The sequence below is a fragment of the Chenopodium album genome, chromosome 14, assembly GCF_948465745.1.
Source record: "Chenopodium album chromosome 14, dcCheAlbu1.1, whole genome shotgun sequence".
Lineage (NCBI taxonomy): Eukaryota > Viridiplantae > Streptophyta > Magnoliopsida > Caryophyllales > Amaranthaceae > Chenopodium > Chenopodium album.
The window spans coordinates 34,081,127-34,108,558 of NC_137847.1; the positions used below are offsets into that span (position 1 = coordinate 34,081,127).

Consider the following 27,432-nt stretch of genomic DNA (forward strand, 5'->3'; position numbering starts at 1 on the left):
GATGTACTACATTGCAAGATTTTTTCAACAATCGTAGTTTTGACGAAGGAAACCCAAATTTGATTCAATTTTATGTACTACGTATGTAAATTTCATTGTAGATCACGGATGACTTTTTATTAATGAACTAGGTTAGCACCCGTGCCGATGCACGGATTTCACAGTAATTTATCTTTGGATTTTTGTAAATTTTGTTTTCATATTTTTTTTGAGTTCAAAATGTTCATAAGTTTACTTTAATTCATCTTAACTATGCTAACAATTCCTATAAAGACTCCAACAGCCTAATATCGATATAAATTACCAAAATAATAAGTACCTATTTTAAATTAATTACCAAAATAATAGCTATATTCCATTTAAAATTAATTAGCATTTCGTTTCAAAAAAAAAACATTTAAGTGGGAAATATTTTCATGAGATAACGCCACGTGTACAACTTTAAAAAAAAGATGATACCAGCTATTGCTACTTTAGTATTAGTTATTGATTGATCGATATGTTTTAAAAAAAAATAAATTATTGAAGCTGAATACTTGAATTAAATCTCTCTCTCTCCAGTTTCTCCCACCAAAAGTCAGAAACTAGGTTTCGCCAAAATTTCTTTTATTTCTTTCAACAATTTCTCCCAAATTTTCTCGTATTGATTTCTTCCTTCTCTAATTGCTAGAAATTTATCAACTTCACTTGCCATTAACATGTCGTTTCAAGGCAAGAAACTCATCAATGATCCCAATGGTCAGTTTTTCGCAACCATTCAATTTTCTCGAATTATTCATATACATTTTAATTCGTTCTATTTTCTTATATTCTTACAATTAATTTGCGAATCGTTAAACTTCAACAATGTTGATAAATTATGAACAAACCAGATATATTAGTGTTTGCATGTTACTTTGTGTTCAATTAGCTGCTAATATGTTAACAGTTACTGAAACCTTATTTTTGATGATAGTTGTTATTTTGACATCAATTTTTTTTGTTTAAATAATTTTTAAATGGCTATAATAGTCAAATAATCGAATATGGAGCTTCCTCTTTTGAAAGTGCTGGCACTGTCAAATGGGCGTATTTCGACTCCTATTCGAAACATGGTTATGTTTTATACCTATTATGAATGAATGTCATACTTTGTAGTTAAAATAACCCGTGCCTTGTTGGGGCTGTGTTTTGTCTTATCGTTATTAGGATATAATTTTGATTCCTATTGGATACATGGTTATGCTTTTTACCTATTAATGAATGTCATACTTTGTAGTTTAAATAACCCGTGCCTTGTTGGGGCTGTGTTTTGTCGTGTTGTCGTATCGTTATTAGGATATTATGGTGATTGGCAATGTTAGTGCTTCCAAATCCGTTAGTCCTCTAATGTGGGGATTGTGTTTCATGCAATTTGTTTGGGATGGCTTAAGTCAATTACGTTGGTTTAAAATTTAGTGGCTACTAAGGAGTCCCATGGTACATTGAAGAATTAATACTAATCTCCTCTATCCGTTATTAGCTGTCACATTGTCTTAATTACACCCCTCTTAACTAAGGATTCGGCATGGTTTTACTATTCATCTTCTATGAAAGAGTTGAGTAGGTTCTTACTGAAACAGTGCTGACATTTTTTTTTTCTCACAGCCGTGGTGACAGAATTCATCGAGGGACTGGTGGAAACTTACCCTGGATTGCAGTATTTGGATGGTTTTCCAGAGGTCTTTATTCAAATTAATCCTTTATTCAATTACTTTTCCCTGGTTTTCGGCTTTTTATCATAATATCATTTTGTTATTATGTTTGTATAGGTAAAGGTTGTTTTGCGCGCTGATGTGTCAAGCTCAACTTACGATTATGTGTCTGTTATATCAGGTGCGAATGATGTTTGTTTGCTAAAATTTTATGTAGTGATCCCAATTTCTCAAATAATTAGTCAATCTTTAAGCTTCATTTTATTAATAATATGGGGGAAGTGGGGGTGGAGGGGAGCAATATCACACCTGGAAATTCTTGGTCATACTCTCTGCCATGCTTATTTTGATATGGAGAAGATGAGAGCAAATAAATTAGAGTCGGTCTTTGCTTTTATTTATGTTGAAGTTGAGTTTTCTCACCCAAACCTATCAGTTTGATCCGGTCCTTGTGCATTTGATTCATCTCATGGAAAAATAAAAAATCAAAATGTTTTCAAGTTTTGTTTAGGTAATGACAAATATATAATTTAATTTACCAAGTACTCCCTCCATGTCTTTTTGTTGTTATCATTTGGGATGTAGACATTATTGACACTTAAAAAGAATTTTTTTAATTCTTTCCAAAGTGTGACCTGTTAGCATATCAAACTTTTATAATTTTTACTAACATGTATTTGGATATTTTAACACTTATAAATGTTCATTGAAAAATGTGCCAAAAAGGAGATAAAAAGAACTTTTAGACAAAAGTCGCAAAAGAAGTAGAACCTAATCTAGTGGGTACTTGGTTATGGGATCAAACCCCAATAAGGGCACTTAATAGGTAGGGAATTCCTTACCCTTCACCTACTCCTAAGAGGCCTTTTTTGCTAAATGGCCAGGGATGAGCCATGTAGGCTTCCCCAAGAGGGTGCTTTTTCTTGCCTAAATTATGGAGTACTTTGGTAATTAGTTGCATGGTGATAAAGTGGTTGAAAACAAGGTAGTTAAATGCTAGAAGTTTCTCTAAAAAAGTAGTTAACTGGTAGAAATTTTTAGAAGATGCAAGCAAATCAAATTGTGGTGTACAATCTCTTGGAAGAATGAAATGAATGAAGGAATAAAAGATTCTCTACTTATGTTTTCTGACTCATGTTCTTTATTCCTTGAATTTATTCTCTTTAATTTGAAGCATTCATTTCCAACACAAAAAGTTTTGTGTAATTAGGCTTGGCAAGAGCAGTTGCCTCCACCATGGCGTGTTTGAGAGATTCGAATGACTTTGTGGCTGCAGTGCTCCAACCAAATCAGGCCCTTTTCAATTGCTCAATCAATGAAAGAGCAATTCGTGTACAATTGGGCACAACCTTCTGATAGTAACCTGTTATGCCTATAAATCCCTGCCATTCTTTCTTAGATAGTGACTGGCCTGACTGCGGTCTAGCTTTCATGGCTTTAAGATGTCGTCAAAATATACTTATATACGAGCACAAAAATCCTAAGATAAGGCTTGAACACATTGCAATAACTAAAAAGTTGCCCTAGCATTTTTCAACCTTATCTTATCTTTCTCTTTGTACAAAGCACTGTAGTCCACACAAAACTGCCCATTTTTTTTTTTCACGTAACAGTAGAAGGGGGTAGTAAAAGGTTGTATTATCCCAACAATCATCATCAATTTGGTAAGACTTTCAATTTCATCCTTCTGGAATAATGGTAGTGACGTAGCGGTAAGGTCACTGGATTGTCACTGTCTTAAGAGTTAAGAGTGATTTTTGTAGGAGCTTAATAGCTGCGATAGCAGAATTTAAGGATCGCTTTCTAAACATCTAAAAAGGATCTCATGGATATTATTAATACAAATTACATAATAGAGTTAGATATACCTTTGCTGCGTGTAATCACTTCTAGCCTTTGATAACCTGCAACAAGCCTGATATTCACATCACTTATGCTCTAAGGAAGGCCAAACCTGTAGCAGCAACTTGATGCAACTTGCTAGCTGATGTGGAATAATTCTGTTACTGAAGTTTGTTAGGAAAAAGGCAATTAAGTAGTCTGAGAGGAGTTTGGTATTCTAAACTGATAGTTTGTTACAGGGGAATAATGTATTAAATAGAGGAGATGGAAAGGGAGTAGGATCATTAAGAAAAGTTGAGAGCAGTAGCTTTGGGAGAGAATCTCCTCCTCTCAAAAGAAGGGAGTAGTATTGAGGATTTCACTGATCATCAATACAATCTATCTTGGTTAACCGATTTCTCTATTATTTGCCTTTGATTGTCTGATTTGATTCTAATTCCTAGCATAACCCTCCTTCGGAAATCAAGAACCTCAATTGTGATTCCTCTACTTGGTCCACAAACACGAGATAGATCCCCACATATGCTAGTACGGAAGGAGGAAGAAAATTGTCATTTTCTTTCTTTGTATGGGTGGCCGTGTTCGTGTATAGTAGTAGTATTAGGGTTGTCTTGCTTACTCAAATGTTATGTAACATTATCATATACATAAAACCAGCCCTAATATATAACGTAAATTAGGTTATAGGAAGTCAATCCCTAATCTTTTGCCTCCCACTTAGCCCTATTAGGCTTAGCGTGCTTTTGATCCAACCCATGTTTATATGTGTGACCTTTTAGGATCCGGCTATAATTAGGACTAAGCTCATTTACAATAAACTTACATACTGTAGTTGGTTTCTAGCAAAACACTACGACCCCTAAAATAAACAAATTATTATTTCTTAATTAATCCTATTATACTTGATTAAGGACACTTCCTTCAATTGCGTGCTTCTTACCACGTTGAGGAACAAGGCTTCAAAGTCTATTGAATACCTCTTCAAACTGCCTGAGTATTTCTTATCTCATCTGGCATCTTACTGGCCAAAGTTTCAGGGAATTGGTTTGGCTGATATGAAGTTTATTTATTTATTTATTATATTGATATAGATGCAATTCTTTTTTTTTTTTTTTTTTTTTTTTTTTATAAACAAAAAACTTTGGTCTTGTTGCACAACTTATTATCTTATAGTCTTGTGGGGGGTGTTTTTTTCCTATTTATTTTAAAATGTATGTTTCCTTTAGGAGGTGGCAGTGGTCATGAGCCTGCTCATGCTGGATTTGTGGGTCAAGGAATGCTTACTGCTGCTATATGTGGGGATATTTTTGCCTCTCCTCCAGTGGATTCAATTCTGGCAGTATAACCTTTGCTCACTTCTGTTTTGTAGTTCACCAGCTAAATATTTTCTCTCTTCTGCAATCATAGAGAAATATAGATTTATAGAAGTTTGTTACTTATTTCTCAATATCCACCATGTTGAATACCTTAATTTTCTGCAGGGCATCCGAGCTGTAACTGGGCCCAAGGGATGCCTTCTAATTGTCAAGGTATTTAAACTTCTTGTCATCATTCCAGCTTGCTGAATTATTATCGTGGGATGTATAGGTAGCCTAAGATTTTGATTTTAAATGTGAGATTGAGAATAATATCCCATTCATCCACTTCCCTTGAATAGAAAGCTGGTAGGTAGGGGCGTTACTGAAGATTAGGCCCGTTCAAGGGGGCACTTACTAAGGTGTCACCTGACATCATAAGCAGGCTGCAGGGAATTCAATTGTTCATTTGGTATCACTGATGATCGTAATTTGAACAATTATTTGAATTACCATTAATTATATTGTCATTTGAAACTGTTTCTAAAATCAGGTCCATTATGCTATTTCTCTGTCTTGAGACTCTTGACTTTCTTCTACCCCACTTTTGTGTGCATGTGTGTTGGGGTGGGGTTGGCTGACTGAATCTCTTTCGTTTCCCATGAACTTGGTTCATGCATGATCAGGAGTATGATACTGTCTCTCTTGCAGTGTTTGAAAAAGAGAGCATAAGGCGTTGAGGCGCAAGGCAATAGGGGGTAAGCACTTTTTTTTGGCCTGGGCTTGGCGTTTGTAATAAGGCGCACCAAACGCGCCTGAGGCGCACCTGAGCTGCACATGAGGCCCACCTGAAGCAATTTTATGCCAAATTTTTTAACTGTTTTTATAGTGCGCCTCACTTCAAAGAGGCGCATGGAGGCGCTGCATAACCCTTATCGCTTCAGCGCGCCTTGAGCTTTTTTATACATTGCTCTCTTGTAGTAATGCATAGCACTGTATTTGGAGTGGGCTTTTATGTTATTTGCCCATTCTCTCTTACAATTTTAGAATGTGACCTTTGGTGTTTTAAAGGGAGAAGAGTATTGTAGTATGACTGATTGACTGGTATCAGCCCTCTATCCTGCATGTAGCAGGTTTGATTGGGCCGGAATGATAGAAATTATAAACTGTAAGTTCTTTATGTGCGAGTGTATAAGGCAAAACATAAGACAGATTTATAGGGCTCAACCTAGAGCTGGAAATCGTGCCGGGCTGTGCCGCCGCAGAGGGTGGGCGGGCTGTGCCTGGCTGGGTAGTGGCGGGCCGTGCATAGATTTAAAAAATTTACGAGTACTACTTACAAGGATCTAAGTATAGTATACTAATTAAAATTACGGAATACATATTTCATATTATTATTACTTAAAAGATTGTTTAATTAAACTGAAGTCCAAACCCTAGAGTAACGCTTAAAAATATCAACAACATTCCAATCTAATGGAAGAATAATGATAAAAATCGTACAATAATTAATAAATAACTTATTTTATTATATTGGGTACGTTCTTCTTCTTCTTCTTGACGTTCTATCATCAGCGTCGTCGTATTGTGCATAAGTACGATCTTGCAAGCGATTTTCGTCATCCAACTAATCCTTGAACGCACACATTTCAAGTGTTTCGGGATTTAGACTTGTTCTTCTATCGTCTAAAACCCTTTGACACAGTAAAAGCTCTTCGGAGGTAAAAGAGGAGACTTGTATAGCGAAATTATCATGTGCCATTACCGCCAAAATTGGATGTTTTGTGCTTTGTGCTTTTCACCAATCGAGGATGTCGAGGCCGTGTTTCTTCTTCGTCCATGCCTTTCATGAAGTCGTAACTTAAGTACAGTTGCAACTCCAAAACATCGCTTTGTGTTTTCCTAGACGATGATTCACTACCCGAAAACTTAAACATTATGTTAGTAGCTTGTGCAAATAAACCAAATGCGGTCGTGTTTTTAATAAGTATTACACTTTTTTTTTTTTATTTTTTATTTATTTTTTATTTATTTTTTCACAAAAAACTACATATTAATGTTTCATCTCTCTCATCTCATGGTCTCCACCCAAACTCATTACTATTTTTTTTTCCTCACATTCATTACTTTTCAATAAATTTTAAACCCTACTATATTTCTTTTTCAATTTTTTAATACTCCAAATATTCCATGTACTTCTTATTTTATTTTAGCCAATTAAATTATCTAAAAACTATGTGGCGGTCAAAGTGTAACACTTATTAAAACATGGAGGGATTGATAATAAAAAGAACATAAATAATAAAAATAACCATAATAATATAATGAACTTTAAATACTAAATATATAAATAATATAAATAATAAAGTTATTTAAACAACATATCGATTTTTTTTAAAAAATTGAAGGGCTGGCCCGCCATGCCATGGGCTGAGGTGTGCAATTTGATGGCCCGGCCCAGCCCGACCTGCTAGGCTGTCCGATCCTAGCCCGAGCAGGCATAGCCTGGCACGATTTCCACCTCTAATGCTAATGTATGTAGAAAAGGTCAATGCTGTATGCCTGTAATTGATTGTTATCTATTATGGTAGAGTACTAGACCTCTATCTCTGCGACGTCTAATTGGTAAAAATTTTCTCATTCTGGAAAAAAAAAATCATTGGAAGAGTTGCTTGCATCTTGAGCACTGTATCACAATAAGTTAAGCAAGATTTCTAACTTTGATTATTCCCTACCTTGTTGTAGTAATGACGCTTGCTAGGTCTGACAGAAACTGACTGCTGATCTGACGGTAGCGAGAGGGCTCAATGTTTTTGTTTTGGCTGTAAAATAGTTTATTATGGAGAAGAAGAAGAAAGAAGTACTGAGAATGGTGGAGGATCTTGAGTTTGAGTGGATAAATAACATATTGCTAACCTGCATTGATTTAGTTGCCGAATAGTATGAGCACCACATTTAATGTTTCCTCATTCACTCCGTTGTATGGTTGTCTCTTAGATGGACACATCTTCACCTAAAAGGTCTGATTGTGAGTATCTAACATTATATTCTTATAACAGAATTACACAGGGGATCGCCTTAATTTTGGTTTGGCAGCTGAACAAGCAAAATCTGAAGGTTACAAAGTCGAGGTATATGACTAATTTTTCTTGTATATGTAATATTTTAACAAGAATTATCTGATAGATTATACTATTTCTTTGTAGATGGTCATTGTAGGAGATGATTGTGCTTTACCTCCTAGAGGGATAGCTGGACGTCGAGGTTTGGCGGGAACTATTTTCGTCCATAAGGTTGTTTCTGAGTTTCTCCTGATTGTGCACTTGTTGGGAGTCACTTTTACACCCATAAGGGTTCTGTTGTATTCTCTAGTAGTACCTTCTTTACCACTTTTATAAGGCTCATAATGCTGTATAACCGTCAAATTGACATTAAACATGAATGCAACATTGAAAATGACAAGAATGGAACTTATATGCTATGATGTGTAGGGATTTTTGAACATAGAGTAATTATGTCGCATGGACTGGATGTAACAGGGATAGGAAATGTATGATCCAATAGTCAAAATATTGCCATAGTGGCACACCTGAAAATAGCAAGACTTAGGAGTAACTAGACCAGGGAGCATTGTTGGGTCTTGGCCTAAAATGAGAGGGGCTAAGAGTTGAATCTCTTAACACTTGGTCAAAATTAATAATTATGCAGCAACATTTTATAAGTAAAATATGGTTATTTAAGTTTATTAACTAGTAGATCAAAATCATTTGCAGGGGGCTGGGCCCAACTAACCCCGGTAGAAGGACCCCCTCTACCAGGGAGAGATTGTTTGTTTTTCAGCCTTGTAATTAGCAAATTCTATGTTAAATTTAGAAAATTTGGCAGGCTTCTGATTCCAGTACTGTCGTTCTTTCTGTAGCCACGCACATATTGTCCTGATTTGCAGCCTTGTCCTGTCTCCGACTTTATTGAAGGCTAAGATTTAGAAGCTAGTCAAAGTTTCTGCTTAGGTTGCTAGTTTGGAGAATTCTATGTGTGAGAATTTGCAGGATTGTTGGCCATTTATTGCATCAATGAAAGATTATGAAATTATTTATTTTTACTTTGGATGATGCTTTTTATTAAGGTAGAATTAGTTGGCTTTTCCCTCTTTCTTTTTATCTTTTTCAAGAGAAGTATTGAGGACTTGGAAAAGGTGTGAGGTACACAAACTATGTGGCAATGTGCATGTTTTGCTATTTTATAGGTGCTCTGTTTAGAAAGGAATGATAAGATACTTGAGATTGGATGTCTTCTTTAATATCCTTACGTGATTAGGTGTTTGGAGAATGGATGCATTTTTGCTTAAACGGCTTGTGAAGAAATAATAAAACGGACCGCGGCAAACGCGTGAAAAAATTCACAGCATTGGGTTAAGTTATGTTTACATATATAAATTGACAAAGTTTTCTTTGAACATATTATAACCTAATTTATCAATATAAAAGTGTAACATATTTGCGAACAAAAAATTACAAAATATTATGTATAGACTATATAAATAATTACTAAAATATTTTTTTGTCAATTTAAACAAAAGAATGGATGTAACGGATTAAAAAAACGTTCTAATGCACGGCGAGTCACCATTACATAATGGATAACACGGAGAGAAAGATGTGATTTTTGTCGTGGCGTTATATAGCCAGGTTTCGCTGATTAGAAAACCCAAATTAACTTTTATTTTATTTTATTTGTTTTGATACCTACCTGGTGTAGGTTGCTGGAGCGGCAGCTGCTGATGGTTGCTCCCTTACTGAAGTTACAGCTGAAGCTAGAAGAGCATCTGAAATGGTTGGAACTATGGGTGTTGCATTATCTGTGTGCACCCTTCCTGGTCAAGTCACATCAGACCGTTTGGGCCCTGGAAAAATGGAGCTTGGTCTAGGAATAGTAAGCCAATACTTGAAATTGTGTAGTGCTGCTGTTACGTGGCTATGTGTGCTTTGTTTTGGCTTAATTATGGTGTGCACCTTACTTCTTTGATATTCTTATTTGAAAAGAAGAGCTTTCAAATCGGGTCTGTGGGCCGATCTCGGGTTGGGTCTACTATGAAATAGTTATGCAAGGTATAGTGTGTCCATGCAGATTGAAGGCGAGATCTAGCTTATTTGAGTCATTTCGTGTTTCTTTCCCTGGCAAAAGCCTAAAACAGCAAAAAGCTTAACATTTAGCTATTCCAACCACCTCCTTTTTTCCCTACTTCATTTCTTCGAAATCATACAAAGAAATTTAGGTTTGATATACAAGGACAAAATTCTTAAATCCAAGGATGCTACATTCCTCAAGCTTTGAAAAGACATCTGAAATCCTGATTTCATTCTTCTAGCAGCTCTGATAGCTCTTGTCAAACTCTTCAGTTGGCTCTGAAACCACATCATCTACTTTCATACTTTCGGGAAATTGAAACTAATAATCCCACCTTTGTCCGGTCTTCTCAAAACAATCCCAGCTTTGAATATTCCGAAAATAATCCCACCTTTGACATCAATCTTCTATTAACAGAACATGATCGGTTTTGATGGGTTGGTAACCTGTTAGAGAGGGTAACATGTCACGTGTCGATTTTTTTATTGGTAAAATTATTTTAAAAAAAAAAAAACTCCTTTTGCCCTCTCCCTTTCCCCGCCTCCTTCTATGGCTTCCCAGCTACCATCCTCTTCCAAAGAAACACCGTACCAACGCTGCCCCACAAATTGACAACCACCATCAAACCACCTCGTCTCACGCCAACAACAAACCAACAGCACTAAAATCCCAAAACATCCCCCATAACACGAGCAAGTTAACCCTAATTATCAAAAAAAAAATTATACTTCGTATATATTTTTGGAGCTTTTTCCTTCAATTATTCTAAATTATCTCAACAACTAAAAAGTTTATTTTGGATGAATTGTATGATAAATTTAATTTTGAGTGATTTGATAGTGGATGAGTAGAGTGCAGCAGCAACTTAGGGCTGCTTGGTATTTATGCATCCAGGAAGGAGTAGTGGGTTGCACAAGGGAGCATTGTTGGTGGTGGTCGTAGCAAAGGGGTGACGAATATTAGTGAGGAGATGAGTTGGTGTGTGATGCGGATTGGATGCGTGGGGTTGTTGTGGTTGACTAGGCGTGGGTTTTTTTGGGGGTGGGAATGGTGGGCACTGGTAGGAAGAAGAGGGTGGGGAGGTGTTCTAAGGTGTCAATAGTGGAGGTGGTGGTGTCAGTGTGGTTAGAGAGGAGAGAGATTAAAGAAAAAAGAGCAAACAAAAATTTTAAAAAAATAAAAATAACCTGTAAAACAGGTTGTAGGTTAAAAGGACCGTTAAAAGAAGATGGGGGTCAAAGGTGGGATTATTTCTAAATTAAATGAAGGTGGGATTGTTTTCAGAAGACAAGGCAAAGGTGGGATTATTGTTTTCCATTTTTCCTTTTTTAAAATAGTGCTCATGGTTTTCCTCACTATCCTCACATAATAGGCAATGCCCATCATTATCAGCCCCAAATTTTAAGTACTCTATCCCTTGTTTTGAGTCTGCTCTGAACAGCAAGCCAAGCTATAAACTTATGCTTATGAGCTACCTCTTTCTCCCAAACAAGCCAAGGTACTTCGAAACGCTTTGGTGTGCCTAGAGCCTTTTTATACAGCTGCACCTTGGGAGATGAGGCCTGAAAACTTCATACATATTGCTGATCTTGTTATGACAGTCCATTACATTCTTCATTTTTCTCCTTGATTGATTGCACAGATTTGCTTCCAGTACCAGCTTGTATCTTTACTAGGCTGATAATCCAACCAATTTTGAGTCCTCAGGTAGAATTAACCCATTTCCCCCATAAATTCTCTTGCTGTTGAGCTATAGCCCAAACATGCTTTGTCCACTTCAGTTTTTATTGGGTTGTTCTTGGGTTGGGTAAGTTATTGACATCTCTATGGGAAATACTTACTTGGCTATTAATGATGTTTCCTATTCCTTGGTGGACTACAATATTAAAAAAATATACAGCAGAAAGCTTAGGTTTATTAGTTGTTACTGTTATGTGCTTATGTCTTGGCGGGCTCCTTTGGCTGAAAATATTTTGTACTGAATTGCTGATATTATCAATATGCTGGCTTATCATTCTTTTTGTCTCATACAAATTTAATATTTAGTAAAAAGTAAGGCAATACGAAATCTTATCTATTTTGAATACTCACTAAGCTAGTTTTATGGTTTTTACAGCATGGAGAACCTGGTGCTGCTGTGGCTGATTTGCAACCTGTCGATGTGGTTGTTGCTCATGTTCTTATGCAAATATTATCAGTGGTACGTCTCTGCAAATGGAAATGTTTAAGCTTCAATTCTCTCTTTCTTATGGCCATGGCCCCATGGGTGATCAACCTCCTTTTTTTTATTAATTTTATTTTATTTTTTTTGTTGAATTGTCGTGACACATGATGCAATTATTGCTCCTGACCTCTAATTTCTGACTACTTTGTCAATGCCAGATTAAGTACGGAACTACAGGGAGAAAAAAAATATGGAATTTCGATAACCTTTTGTTTCTCTTCTTTTTGTTGAATCTTTATAGGATTAGCTAAACTTGGCTTTTTGTAATTTTATGGGTGAAATTTTGCATCATAACGTGAGAGCTTATTTGGCTATAACCCTCTGTTTTTAAATGGGCACCACCAGGGTTACTCGGACTTGGGTACATGTGTCAGAGTGGATCTGAGTGTCGGACCCGACAAACTGAAATTTAAATACACGGGGACCCTATCCTAACACGGGATGGGAATGGGGGATGGGAAAATAGGAAATAGAAGTCAACTAACATTTGCAGACGTACATCAATCTTAAAATGAGAGAAGATTGTTTCAAAAGAGGGGAAAAAACATAACAGAGAAGATTATAAGACCAGCGTGGCTTCCTTGATTGGCGCCAAAAATGTATATTTATGTTCGGTATTTTACATTTAACAAACGTACCAATTTTGAAATCCTAAATTATTGCTCCTCCTTGATATAATTGATCCAATATGAATAAGTAAGCATCGGTAAGCCAATTGGCGTCTTTAGTTTTCCCTCTCTCTGCGGATCCGGTACGGAATCCTGGATCCTTGTCGCATCGGGTTGACTCGAGTATGAGCCAAAAATGGCTGTGTCAAAGTAACATAATAAGACCTCTGTTTTCTTTTTTTTTTTTTTTTTTTTTTTTTTTTTTTCTTTCTTTTAGTAATTTAGTTCATTTTTATCTTCGAGATTCCAATGCAAGTGGAATGTAATATTCAATTGAGTTTTTAGTACTTCAAAATATAAATATGTGTGATCTTGTTAGATTAATTTTTATTTTTGGCTTTTAATCTTGTATTTTTTATGATTTTTTAGAATGATGTTTTATTATATTAAAGTATAATATTGCTTTGAAAACTATGTAAAAAGCAAATAGGACAAATTAAAAAATAAAAAAAGAGAGTACTTATAAATGGTATTGAGATGTAGTATAGGAGCATAAAATTCATAAACATGGTTAATATTGGGGTATCCAATAGATTATAAACAAATTTCACAATAATTCAATGGGAGTTAAATGGAGTCATTGTGTGAGTGTAATTTGGGAATTACATACTACCTCTGTTTTTTTAGTTGACATGTATTCTTTTTTGGAAATTTTTGTTTAGTTGACACGTTTTCTTTTTGGGTAAGTTTTGTATTGTAAGATGACAATTAGAACATTTCCATTGGTGAGACTCAACTTTGAGTATTGAAATACAAAATGAGTTGTTTTTTGCCTTCAATTGTGATACCCAACCCACTTCTCAAATTAACAACTCATGTGAAGTCTAATTTTCCAATGGTGTGACTATGTAAAGTATACTAATGTCACTTTCAATTTATGACCCACCAAGTCCATATTATAAGTTTTTCAAAAAAAAAATAAAACTTAAATAAATTATAAATATATTATAATATTGATAAAGGGCCCACACTTTTTGTCAAATGAGACTCAAAGTGGAAGATCTGAACTTAGCAACTTTCATTTGGAGTTGCTATGTTTAGATACCAACTTATTGGTATCCTTTGCAAAAAATACTCTCTCCTAAAAAAACTTCCTGCAAGTCTCACCATTGGAGATGGTATTATACCCTTCTTTCTCATCCCTGATAATATACACTTCTCTATCCTCTCTCCTCCGTACACGGTTCGTGCCCATCTCTCTCCTTTGTCCCAAATGAAATAAACAGTCCTCCCCCTCTCCTCCATACTCACTCTTTCTCTTCTATGCTTCTTTCATCAATTCATTACCTATGTTACTCGAACTCTTCATTTCACCTCACGTACCTGTGTCGGACTCTTGACACTCGGACATGGGTGGGACACTTGGACACTTCATTTTAGTTCAAAATCATTGAAATTTTTCAATAAATAGCCGGGTCGGTCACTTGGACACGTATCCGTGTCGGACATGGGTACTCAAGTCCAAGTTACATAGTTCATTACTCCCTATGGTTTTTCTCTCTCCAAAATTATCAAACAACTATGATTGAAATTTACTCCGTATAAATTATAAAACATCATCGCCCTCAATTATATGCAAATTAATGGAAAGAATTTCTCATTTTTTTTTTTTTTACATATCCATCTCATCTGCACCTTCGCCACTCATTATAAAGAAGCCAAAAATCATTCATGAAAAAAGGTTTCCGATTTTATACAGTTATTAATAATTGAAGCATTATGGAAATATTTGAGAAAAAAAATCAAAGGATTTGCTTGAATAATAGTGGTAGCCATTGTTAAGTCTTGAGCTTCTTTATATTTTTTTGACTCTCTCCTCCGTAAATGGATTTTCATATTAACAATTATAATCAATGTTTTATTGATGTTATAACTGTGAACTTTATAGTTTAATTTAGTTGATTGAGATTTTTTTATTTATTTTGAATATTTAATCTATACGACTTCTGGAATTTAGTGCAGTGAGTGTTCTTGTTAAAGAAGAAGAGAGATTAAGAAACTCCAGTAATCAATGAAGATGATGACCACATTTGGTCCAGGAGTAAAAAAAGCAGTGGGGTAATGATAATGTGAGGGAGTAAAGTGGAGGGCAATTTAGTTTTTAAATATATCTTACTTCCTTCCTTAATATACTCGCCAAAATGAAATGGGTCAACTAATAAAGAACGGAAGAAATAAATTAGGGTACATGGTGAATTTTTCTAAGTTTTGGAGTGCATAGCTTGTTTCAAGGTTCTGTCCCATCTTTTTGTTGGAAGGTGAGTGGGTGATTCATGAAGAAGCTTTGTTTTAAGATTATTCTTGCATTGCTAAAATATGCCCTGGATTTCCCCCCTTTCACAATTTGCATTTTTACTTGGAAGGCTAAAGTTACTCTTATGGTGAGAGCTTTGTTTGACTTTGGCATTAGCTAGATATGCTTAGGTGGAATGTAATGTCTGGTGAAGGCTTGTTGATGTGTATGGGGAGTGCTGGGTTTTCACTTTCACTGTTTTGGAGCTGCTGCATATTTGTTTTGTAACCTTTGGCATTTGGTGGTACAACGAGTTTGGTTTTGAAAAGCTTGCCTTGGTTGCTTAGAAGGCTGAGGTAATAGACGGGGGATAAGGTCTGGGGAATAACTTAAGAATGAGCAAAAAAGTTCAGATCAAGTCCTACCAGTCTTAGTGGTGAATTTGTAATATCTGGCTGGGATACACAGATGCATTTGGGAAGTGTAGGGTAAAATTACTTATTGTGTGTCTGTTTGCTAAGGCTGATGGGGAATTTTAAAAATTACTTGACTGGAAAAATTCACCTTAAATTGTTTATTATCAATTTTTTTTTTTCTTAATTAGATGGATCAAAATTAGAAATCTAAGTTTGTTATTTCTCGTTGGACATTGGAATAAGATTTGCATATCTTTTCTGGTCCTCTCAATCATGTACGAAGTACCTTATTGGGCTATGAGAGATTGAGAGTTACTTAATTTCAGAGATTTAGAGAAACTGGGTCTTTGTAACTTTTTGCTGTTTACTGAGGACAGCACATTCTTCTGAGAATTATATAATCACAATTTTCATTCATCACATATAAAAAAAGCTTAAAAAAAGAAAAGAAAAAACCTGAGTATGTGCAACTTTCATCAAATGGGTTGTGGGAGAGCTGACTAGTGACTAGTATCTTGTAGGGTGTGATGTGTTTTTGCCTATGTGGGTGGTCCATTTGATTTTGAGAAAAATGTTATCATTCTCTTTTAATTGTCTCTGCCTGGTTATCTAAAATTCTTATGCCTGTAAGTGGGATTTTTAAGTGATTCTTCCTTACGGAGCTTCAAAAAACGGGGAACACGTATATTTTTCCCCTTTTTTTAACCACTTATCCTAGTGACACTTTGCTTCTGATTTCTTTCTAAGGTGATGCATTAGTCTTTTGTTAGTAGTTTTAAGATATTGTTTGATAAATTTGTGTAGAACATGTTCATTGGTCTTGGAATTCAGTTATTATCATTTTATTTCACTTTACCTATCACTTTGGGGAAGCCCTGTAGAAGCTCAATGAAATGATTACCTTCATATGGTATTTGGCTTCAAACTTGTGGTGGGTCTGTTTATTGTAACTTTTCCTGCATATTGTATCTTGCCTCATCATAGACTTTTCATTGCAGGAAACTAATTACGTGCCTATTGAACGCGGAAATAATGTAGTCCTCATGATTAACGGGTAGGTTCATGGGCCTTTGGTGGTTTGAAGTGTTTTAACAGTTTGTGCTGTATATGTCATCTACAATCTCAATAAAAATTTGGGTATTGATAGATTTTGATATGCCATGTATAAGTCTTTGTTCTTTCTATCTTAATGAACGAATTTTCACGAAAATACTAGTTAAGAGGAGCGTGGGAATGTCCACCTTTCAGACAATGTTACTGATCTACTAGGGGCATGTGGTGTGGATTTTATTTTATTTGTTAAAAAGTTATAATGATTTGATACATTTCTTGTTAAGACAATTTTAGCGTGACTTATTCTTCTTTTATTAATCTGTGAATAAATGAGTACTATCCTAATTAACTCTATTATAGAGATATCTGCTGAGAGGTTTGTTTAACGTGGAACCTCATTGTGCTTGTCACATTTATGATAGCTAGTCCCTTGCATATTGCTTTCTAGATTTGGTCTACTTCACGGAGACAGGAACACTCGTTTAATGTTTTGAAAGCATTGATGATGTTATCATATTATTTTTGTTGCTGTTGCATTACATTTTGTGAAACTGTTCTTTATGTCACAGGTTGGGTGCCACTCCTGTGATGGAACTGATGGTCGCTGCAGGAAAAGCTGTTCCTAGGTTGCAGTTGGAACATGGACTTGCTGTTGATCGAGTGTATACTGGTTCTTTTATGACTTCCCTTGACATGGCAGGTAGGGTCCTATTGAAGCAAAGGAGTATTTTATTTGGGTAATTCTTTTGTGGTTGATTTTTTCAATGCTGTCAGGATTGTCAATTACTGTCATGAAGGTTGATGAAGGAATTCTGCAACGACTAGATGCTCCAACAAAGGCTCCAGCTTGGCCTGTTGGTGTGGATGGTAAGTGGTTCGAACTTTAAGATAAAGACAGAGATATATCTTTTGTTAATTTTCTTCTACTTGATTAGAAATCATTGTCAAAACCCACTAGCTGATTTGGCAATCAATAAATCAGGTCCTTTCCATGTAGTTGATTACATGTGGTTATTTTTCAGGTAACCGTCCACCTGCAAAGATTCCTGTCCCAGTTCCACAATCTCCATTATTAAAGTGCAGTGAGGTATGTCATGCTTCTTTAAGAAATTGAGTAGTGCCTGAGGATATAGGCCCCTCCTTGACGCTCCTGTCAGTGTTGGTTTGAATATATTCCATTTTCTGGCAAATTACAATTGTCATGTTCTAGGAAGGAATTCATAGAAGCTGTTTAAAATATACGAGTTTTTGGAACTGTATCTTAAGTTCTTCCATATTTTATTTGATTTGTAGCAAGGGAGATGTTTAAACATTGTCATATTTGAATGGTCTTTTTCTAGTCTATAATTATATTATGGTCAGTGTCTTCACATTTTCCTGTCTGGGATCCATTTTATTTTAGTATTATTTTTCCAATTTCTTAAACTAACCTCCAGGTTTTGGTGGCCTGATGCTCATTTATATGCAGCTTTATCCATGTTTTTTAGATTTCTAGGAGGCTCTGATGGCTATACCGTTGATCATAAGTTGCATTTATAGACCTGGAAGTTTTATAATTCTATTGTAATCCAAAGTTGATACGTCACCTGGTAGAAATTTTTACAGCTTTAAAAGTAGATCGTGTTCTTTTTTCTCTATACAAGCTGTACACTGGCTCTTATACTGCTGCTTAACCTAGCAAAACCAATCTCTTTGAGCCTCTGGCAGTTCCATTCTTGACCACCATGGACTTATGTTATAAACTAACTGCAGTCGTCAGTTCATCACTAGTGTGCACTAGCTCATACAGTGCTATCAACTGAAAGTATTTTAGCAAGCTATGTACCATGATTTCCAAATACTCATTTTAATTTATCTATTAATGAAGCTGACTGTGGTATTGATTCACCAGCTCTCTACTCGGCCACAAGAATTAAGTGAACATGGTCATACTCTTGAGGTGGCTATTGAAGCTGCAGCCAGTGAATTGATCAACATGAGGGATGCTCTTAATGAATGGGATAGTAAAGTTGGTGATGGTGATTGTGGATCTACTGTATGTATTTCCTTCTTAATTTCTATGTATCTTACATGCTTGCAACTATGAGATGTACACCACACAGTTCTAATAACTTGAGTGTTCTAGATGTTTCGTGGAGCTTCTGCAATTTTAGAAGACGTGAAAAAATAGTAAGTTACTTTTGACTTGCTTGAAATATCTTTTTTGTGTTACGAAGCTATAAGTGATTCATATTTGATTTTCCTGCTGCTATTTTTCGCATTTCTTTTTGCTGTTTTATGCATTCATTGATGCCCTTTATCATGGAAGATTTAATCAGCTGCAGTATGATAGTTGGTATTTGTACTTCTATGCTTGGTGTTGTTACCCTACGATTTATTGTTGAGGAAAGCCAACTATGCATGGGGATAGGAAGAGGGGGTGGGTGGGTTGTTGGGGGGGGGGGTGTGGGGAGGGGAATTTTTCAAGTGAAGCTTGCTTAGTATTGCAGTGATCCTTATAAGAATAAAAGATAAAGGAAGTCCATATATTCCCATCTTGATTTCAAAAGAATGTAAGATTTTGAAACAACAAGAATGAGCTTAGCATTTGATTGTCAATGTTTTGGTACTTAGCTTAGAAGTATCGGTGAGAAAAGTCATTTACTTATGAGGGTTATTATAGCTGTCAATTTAGTTGTTAGTCTTAAGCTGATTGTGGGAAAAGTGATACGACAAACTTGTGTTGTATTATTTGTGGGAAAAGTGATACGACAAACTTGTGTTAGATAGCAGAAAGCTCAGGCAAGCAATGGATTACAAGAAGCCTTGGAGAGTGTTGTATTATTTTTGTTTATTATCTGTTTTTTTCTAACCAATCTTTTGTTTCTCTCTTTTCTTTTCATATACCAGTAGGCTAGGGTAGGATATATGTTTAAAAGAATTTATGAGGGGAAAGTTGGCCTCAGATTGGAAGTGAAATCCATCAGTCAATGCTCAGTTACATTTAATGTAATCATAGGTTTTGAGAACAATAGAACAGGTCTATTTTCTTATTTGGTAAAGTGGCCGTTTTAGTTCAAATTTTCTCTCTAAATGCATTAATAGATGGTTATATTGATTTGGTCAATTTAATTATTCATCTATATTTTATTTTGATTGAGTATTTGATAAAAATGTACATATATAAAATAAGCAAAGAAACATATTATAATAAAGGACATAAATTCCTGGAAGAAATTTTCAGATTCTCTGAATCTTGACTAATAGATCAATTTTAACTAGTGATTAAAATAAATAAATAAATCTTTGATGATGTCCTATGATGTCCCTGCATAATTCTAGATCCTAATTTGGTTCATGCTGCCTTATCCCCAGTATATTTAATCACAGATTCTTGCTATATTATTGATTCTTACACTTTTCTTAGCCTGAGTTTCATAGCTGATAGGAGTTCTATGTGCTAGCAGAGTAGCAACAGTATAAGATAGTGCGTTGTGATTTTTTATTGACTTATTTTTGTTTTGTTTTTCTTTTCTCTTTTCCTTTTTTTTTTTTTTTTTTTTTTTTTTTTGTTTTTGTAACTGTATCAACTCTTTATTCCTAGTAGTTCTTTAAGCCAATGCATATCATTTACGTACTTCCTCCAAAAATTCAGTGGGCCTTTGGTCCTTTCTCTTTTGAATGTAACATGTTATTAATAAAAACTCTTACCATGAATAGTTTATAAGAATTTTTCGCAAATTCTGACTTTTTATATATTTTTTATTTTTATCTAGTTATCCTTTGAATGATGTAACAGAGACTGTAAAGGAGATTGGATCTTCTATCAGAAGGGTCATGGGAGGGACAAGTGGTATAATGTATGGTAGTTTTCCCTTCTACTTAGCTTCCCTTTATAACATGCGACAAGTTCGTGTTTGTTTTTTGTTTTCTTGGTCTCTCTAAGCACTGAGACTTGAGCTTTATTTTTGAAACAGATATGACATCCTCTTCAAGGCAGCATATGCTGAATTGAAGTCTACCAACCAGGGCAGAGTTACATCTAAAGAATGTAAGATTGAAATCTGTTTAAATATGTCAATCATAGATATGAGTTCATTAACAACTGCTATTTATTAGGGGCGTCGGCACTTCAGGCTGCTATCGCTGCTGTGAGTAAGTATGGAGGGGCGAGTGCTGGCTACCGCACACTATTAGATGCTCTTATTCCAGCTTCAGAATTACTTCAAGAGGTTGGGTTTCTATTGAATGTGTTCTCTTTGAACCATTAAAGTTAGATCCTTCCCTGCTGAACTAATGTTCTGTCATTACATGCAGAGACTAAATGCTGGGGATGATCCTATCGATGCTTTTGTTCTCTCATCTGAAGCTGCTATTAGTGGTGCAATGTCTACTAAGGACATGCCTGCACAGGTTGTTTTCTCAAATGGCTTGATCTTTTAAACCTTAATCACACCAGGGTTGTTTAAAAATTCTAGAGGTTTTGTACTTATAATATTTAAATGCCAGAAAAAAGAAGAGATATTTTATTATAAATCTTTCAATTTTTATTTCCTCTGTCTCACATTATTTCAAACTTTTATCACTACACATAGTTGATCATAGTTGCTGTTAGGTTATCAAGTATTATTTAAACTGAAAAATCTATTTGATGAAATTTAGTGGGGTATTTCTATGGTTAATCTAACGGAAAAAGTGGGCCTGAAAAGGAGTTAGTGAACTTTAAAGAAACGTGAGAAATAATAGATAATTGCTATGATCATACCAAAAGGGCGCGTTCAAAATATTGTGGGGCAAATTATAGCTGAAATTGTTCAACCAATTTTTGAACGGACGGAGTAATATTTATGGAATTGAATTTAATAACTTGATCCTTGACTTTTTATATTGTAAAAAGTCTATTGTTTTATTTTATTTAAGTAGCATTGGTCAAGAATTAAAGTCAACATCATTTTTGAGATAATTGTGATATATGTAGATGTGAGAGTGGTAAGATAGCTAAAGATGTTTGGTGTGTAAAATAGCTATTGGGCTTGAATTCAACTTCATTAAGATAAGTCATGTATTTAGATGTTGTATTAGGAATCTGACTATTAACCCCTTAAATGTTGCAATAGAATTGGAGTTTACTTGAAGAAAAAAATAAGATGTATTTAATTATTGTTAGGTTCCTAATCTAATTAAGTTTTTGACTATTTATTTTCTACATGATTTAGAATTTTTTGTTAGATTATCTAGAATTATATTGCTTATAAAAAGAGACTTATATGTTATTTTGTTTGTGAGTGATTGAGATTTATAGTTTTAAAGTTTTTTGATATAACTCTTGAGAGTTTGTGAGATTCATACACAACCTAGTGATTATTTGGTTCAATGTTTGGTCTGTTTGATCATTTGGTTTTAGTTTATAGGTCCGTTTGACTCTACATTAACATCTAGTTTTGTGAAGTCCATTTGACTTTGCAAATTATATAATCTACTAATTTCATAGACATTATGGGGTCTTTAAAAGAAAAATAAAAAGTTTGTGGTGCATAATTTAGGTTCTGTAAGATAGTGGACTGAATTGCTCATTATGATGTTTAAGAACAGTACCAATGTACCATAGATTTAGAGATATCTGAGTTCAAAATAATTCTGTATGCAAGCTTGTATATGATCATGTATGAATATTTTTTAAATATTATTTTTTCATGAAAACCATTGTCTAATATCACGGGCACCCAATTGTCAGGGCATTATGCGGTTGTGTAGACCACACATGTTGAAAGTCGGCCATCATCAGACCTTGTATTTGGGTTTACTTGAGATAAAATTCATCAAATACCTTGTTTGCCTTTTATAGTTATGTAAAAACAATTTAACTTTTTTGGGTAATATGAATGTGCAAAAGTGGTACATGGCTCAATGTGACTAAATGTATTCCCATAAATAATAATTAATAAAACTGAGTGAAACCATTTTACTGCAGTGTTTTGGGCATCTTTGCAGTACTCTTGCCTTTTTTTTCTTGGTTAGTTGAGGGGCTTGTTTTGTTTACTTTCAGGAGGATTCTATATTACTTATGTTACACGAACACATTAAAACTGGGTTTATCATTTGTTGATTTGATCTGATTTGGGATAAAAGCTAAGTGGTGCAAGTACAGTTCAGACACTTGAAGGAGTCATACGGGTACTGGTCAATGTGGTCATCTTCTTTTGTCTAGCCAACCAATGGGAACTTTCTTCATACAGATCAGATCTAGGGTTTATTCTTGCATGAAAAGCATTATTTACAAATTGAGTGTGGGTGCTTTTTCTATACTTGAGTGGATTTGTTGTTGCCCACTGATGGCCAATTTTTGGTAGCTGTAATAAAGGATGAGAACCGAAGTGCATTAGGGAAGAGGTGGGATTTTAAGTCATGAATCTTTATGAAGAGGATGAGGACTTAGTTGGTTACCATTGCCTTGCCAATAGGATAGTGGCAGTGAGGCTCTTGCTTGAGATAGATGGGGAAAGAAAGGATAGAGGAGAAAAGGCAAATAAATACAGTTTTGAGCATGGTTATTTATGTTGAAGAGGTACTGTATCCTGTCCAAGAATTGGAACTAGTCAAGGTTGATTCTTCTACAATACAAGGACAATTAAAAATTGATGGGTAAAAGCCGAGATAGTGAAGTGATTTCCTTGTTTCAAAAAAAGGAAAACACATTTTTTTTTAACCCCTATTTAGCTCTCCATTTTTTCTCCTCTTTTCACATGATAAACGGTTTTAAATTAGAAGGTAAGAAGGATAGGGTCATCAATTTGAGCTGCTGGTTCATGATTTTTCTTTTGGTTCATTTTATGTGCTGCATATGGACATGTGAGTAGTGTTTACACTAGAGAAACTTAATTTTTAAATTTGAAACCTTGTAATGTTTTTCAAGCCTTCCAGATTGATGAGTTTATAATATGTTTAAAAAGGGGCACTGGTAACTTGAGGCAAATTATCGTACAACCAGAATCTATTCTGCTTATCATGTTATTGACAAAACACTGTGGTGAGGATGTAAGTACATAAATAACATGTGAGAAGGTGAGAGTTGACCATATTTATGGGCTTAAACCTCCAAAAGAGCCACTTGCTATGTATTGTGCAACTATGCCAAGAAAGAATCTGTTTAGGTAGCAAGAAAGGCACCAAATTGATTGATGGATTATGTTAGCTGAGGGAAGATACCTTCCCAATTACATAGATAACAGAAAAGAGATGATCCTTATAATCTAAAAGTTGTTTTTTGTGAATGAACTATCTTACTAAATTTCTGTTTACTGATGGAGGTTGAACTTGTTGGATTCCCTATTCCTACTAATACTGTGTTTTGTGCAACAAAATCATGATTTAGTAGTCACTCTTTCGACTTTTAGAGGGATTTTTCACTTTAATAAATATCAGAGTATATGGCAGTAATCTTGTAAAAATAGGGTGCAACATTGGAAAAGGAATAGTCATTCTAAATTATTTGTTCTCATCATTTTCTTGTTTGCTTACAATGTGTCTGATAATTCTGTGGAACTTTTCTGCAGGCTGGCCGCTCAACATATATTTCCAGTGACATTCTAGCTTCTGTTCCAGATCCTGGTGCTATGGCTGCTGCTTCATGGTATAAAGCATCAGCTTTGGCTGTCAAGAAGCTTCAACAGACTACATAGTATACTCCATCTGTTGCGAAGTTTTCTTTCTGCCCCTTTTTCGGCCACTCAACCTATACTTCCTGGGATATTATATTTTCTGTTCCAGATCCTGGTGCTATGGCTGCTGCCTCCTGGTATAGAACAGCAGAATTAGCTGTCAAGATGTTTTACCAAACTTGACAGTCTAGTTTATTTGTTGCCAAGATTTTTCTTTGCCCCCCTTTTTTGGCCGCAGAGCTAAATTGATGTATAATCTTGTGCATATTACAACTGCAGTTGACATCAGTTCATCTGCTTACCTCTATGTATCCTTGAATCAATCAGATTTTACTCTTACAATCCATGGACTTCCTTGGAGAATGTGTTTCACTCTTGATTGAATTTAATTTTATACTAGTATGTGCCCGTGTTGCTACGCAAAATTGTTAGTTTTATATCAAAGTATTATTTAATTAAGGAAAAATTGTCAAAAATAATATGATCTTTTATCGGGCTTCCAATAATAAAACGACCTTTAGATTATTCCAAAATAAAACAACCTATACCTTACATCTGCTCAAAATAGAACGTGATTTGATGGTAACCAGTTTGACAAGTTATCATGACACTTGTCAAGTTGTGATTCCTAGTTTTGTAGGGGCAGTTGTGATGGTAACCTTAATAACCACTCTTCCTTGCTGTCCTCAAAGATCACCGCTGAAACTTCCACACAACGCGGTCCCCACATTTCCTCCAACGGCCCAATACCCAAACGATGGAATGGATCCTGTGAAGTCAATGGAATGGGCAGTGGGGATAGGAGGGGGTGGCATAATAGGTTTAGGGATGGGAGGGGGTGGTAGAACGGAACGCGAAAGGGAGCAGGGAGGAGATTTAGGAAATGTTTATTATTATTATTATTATTATTAAATTAAAAATCAAATTAAAAAAAAGGAGATTTATATATAAATAAAAATAAAAAATTCTAATCAATGACAATGCAACACGTGGCTAATGTTAACCTATTAAACAAGTTAATGGTTTTTTGTTTCATTTTGAGCAGATGCTATAATATCCTAAATTTTTAATTTTTTTTGTATATTATTTATTTAATTATAAATTATATATTTGGTCAAACTATTTTAATTATTGGATTATAAATAAAACAAGTATTAATATTTGGGTCAATAAGTATTTAATCCAAATGTAGCCCATCTTTATTATAAACCCAATCATCCTATTTTTATAGTTGGACCAACTTTTTCATCATCTAAGTTTATAATTCTTATAAACTCAAAATTTACCCTAACCTACTCTACACTATAAATACTCTTTCAATCCCCAAAATTTCCCACACAAAAAGTCAATTGGTCAAGGTGATTATTTTCTCCCTTATTTCTCCTTTTCTTTTCTTTCTTTTCTTTTTCTTTCTTTTTCCCCTTTTCCTTATTCTTTTTCTTTCTTTTTCATGATGTTGTGGTGCGTGACTCGTGGGAACACTGGCCATGTGGCGCCACCACGGCACCTACTGCCGCTGACCGGCGGTTAACCGACCTCCGGCGACCCTGTCGGCTGACCGCCGACCACCATCCGTGCTCCCCTCTCTCTCATTCTCTCTCTTCTTTGTTTTATTATTTAATTTATTAGTTTGGGTTTATATTTTAATTGTCTAAAACACGATTATTTTGGTATCAAATATGTTTTTATGTTGTCAAATTATAATTTCAGATTATTAGTTTGGGGTTTATGTTTTAGATTATAAGAAATAAAGTTGGGGTTTTAAAATTATTAAAGATGTGATTTTTAGGGTTCTTACACAAATTGATTTGGGGCTTTTGTATACCTAATGATTCTATTGATTAATTGGGCATAAAAGTATGTTTTGATAAAGTTTTAAAGGGAGTTTTAATCAAATAATGTTGCTGGAATTTTATTTAAAGTAGTAAAATTGTGATTTTAATAAATGGGTTTAATTATCCATTGAAAGAGAGACTAATTAAGGGTTTTAAAATAATTTTCAGATTATTATAAGTTATTTAAAGTGAATTTAAGTTGCTGAAAATTGTGTATACAAGTGTAATTAATATAGTATTATTGACTTATTGTCCCTTTATGTAGGATACTTGGTTCGGGAATTGTTGTAGGGTACTCGGTTATTTTAAGATCTTATTTGAGGTACGTACGCGTACTCGGAAATTTATTAAGCGTGTAGAAACATGTTAGGATTTATTTAATTGATTCCAAGTTAGTGTCATGCTAGAAATTGGTTTGAATAGTTGAATTGAAATGAGATTGGCGATTTGAATTGGATTGATTGAATTGAGAATGGTTTTGGTGAAATATTTGTGAAGCATGATTGGTTGAAATAAATTATTTAATGGAATTGGTGATATTGGAATATTTTCATTGAACCATATTTTTATTATTAGCATGTTTGAAGGTTTGTTTAATTAAACTAAATGTTTAATTTTGTTTGGAATATTGAAAAGGAATTTTATTATGATTCATATAATTTTTATTGATGCTATAAGCATGAGGAAAGAACTATTTAAGTGTCCATGTACACGAGGATTAAATTATGTATTGGTGCCTTAGTGCGCTTAAGGTGTCTTTAACACCGAGGGATAGGAATTATGGCGCGTTATACGTCTAAGGTGTCTTTGACACTGAGGTAGATTTAAAAAGGGTTCAACATTCAATATTAAGTGATCACTAATTATTTAAGAATTAAATTGGAATGTTTAATTGTTTAAATAATTATAATGTTTGATTGTGTTATGGTTTGTGAGTCATCACCAAATTTAATAAAATGTAAACAACGTAAAGTGAAAGAGATTACTCACCAAAACTCTTGGAACGTATATACCTTGTGTATGAACATATGGGGGGAGTTATGCGACTTTATATTTGACCATAACTTCTACCGGGAGTACAAGACGCTGTATATTCCTTTTTATTATTTTGCGCAGGAATTCCACCACTTACGAGTAGTTCTTTTATGCTGGCACGGTTAGCTCCTGTGTTAGTACCCCTTTTATTGGGGCAGGTTAGGGAGAAACCCGTTCGATGCGTAATCAAGCTAAATAAATTATTTAGTTATTTATTTATAGAGTCATGCTGAATGTTGTATGCTTGTAAACAGGTACAACAAGGTAAGTTGTGTGATGATAGGATGAAAGCATGTTAGTGTGTTTTATTTACGATTATGTACTCAGCATTGCTGATTGTGTGTTTGTATATTTGTTTGGCCTTATCTTTACTTTGGCCCTACGATGACCCATT

At 34.7% G+C, this 27,432-nt stretch overlaps 1 protein-coding gene across 1 annotated transcript; it reads left to right on the top strand.

Annotated features, from left to right (window-relative positions):
* The first annotated feature begins 545 nt into the window (after positions 1–545).
* Positions 546–24,570, top strand: LOC145579154 (putative 3,4-dihydroxy-2-butanone kinase). The gene is made up of 20 exons (XM_081636419.1): positions 546–738; positions 1,627–1,700; positions 1,791–1,854; positions 4,742–4,854; positions 4,997–5,044; positions 7,870–7,941; positions 8,017–8,103; positions 9,569–9,742; positions 12,054–12,137; positions 16,477–16,532; positions 17,101–17,231; positions 17,306–17,398; positions 17,554–17,618; positions 18,423–18,566; positions 18,657–18,700; positions 20,287–20,370; positions 20,488–20,561; positions 20,630–20,742; positions 20,828–20,923; positions 24,064–24,570. Exons 1-20 carry the CDS (start codon positions 699–701, stop codon positions 24,187–24,189), a joined length of 1,782 nt encoding a protein of 593 aa, XP_081492545.1. The 5' UTR covers positions 546–698; the 3' UTR covers positions 24,190–24,570.
* Positions 24,571–27,432: the final 2,862 nt, after the last annotated feature.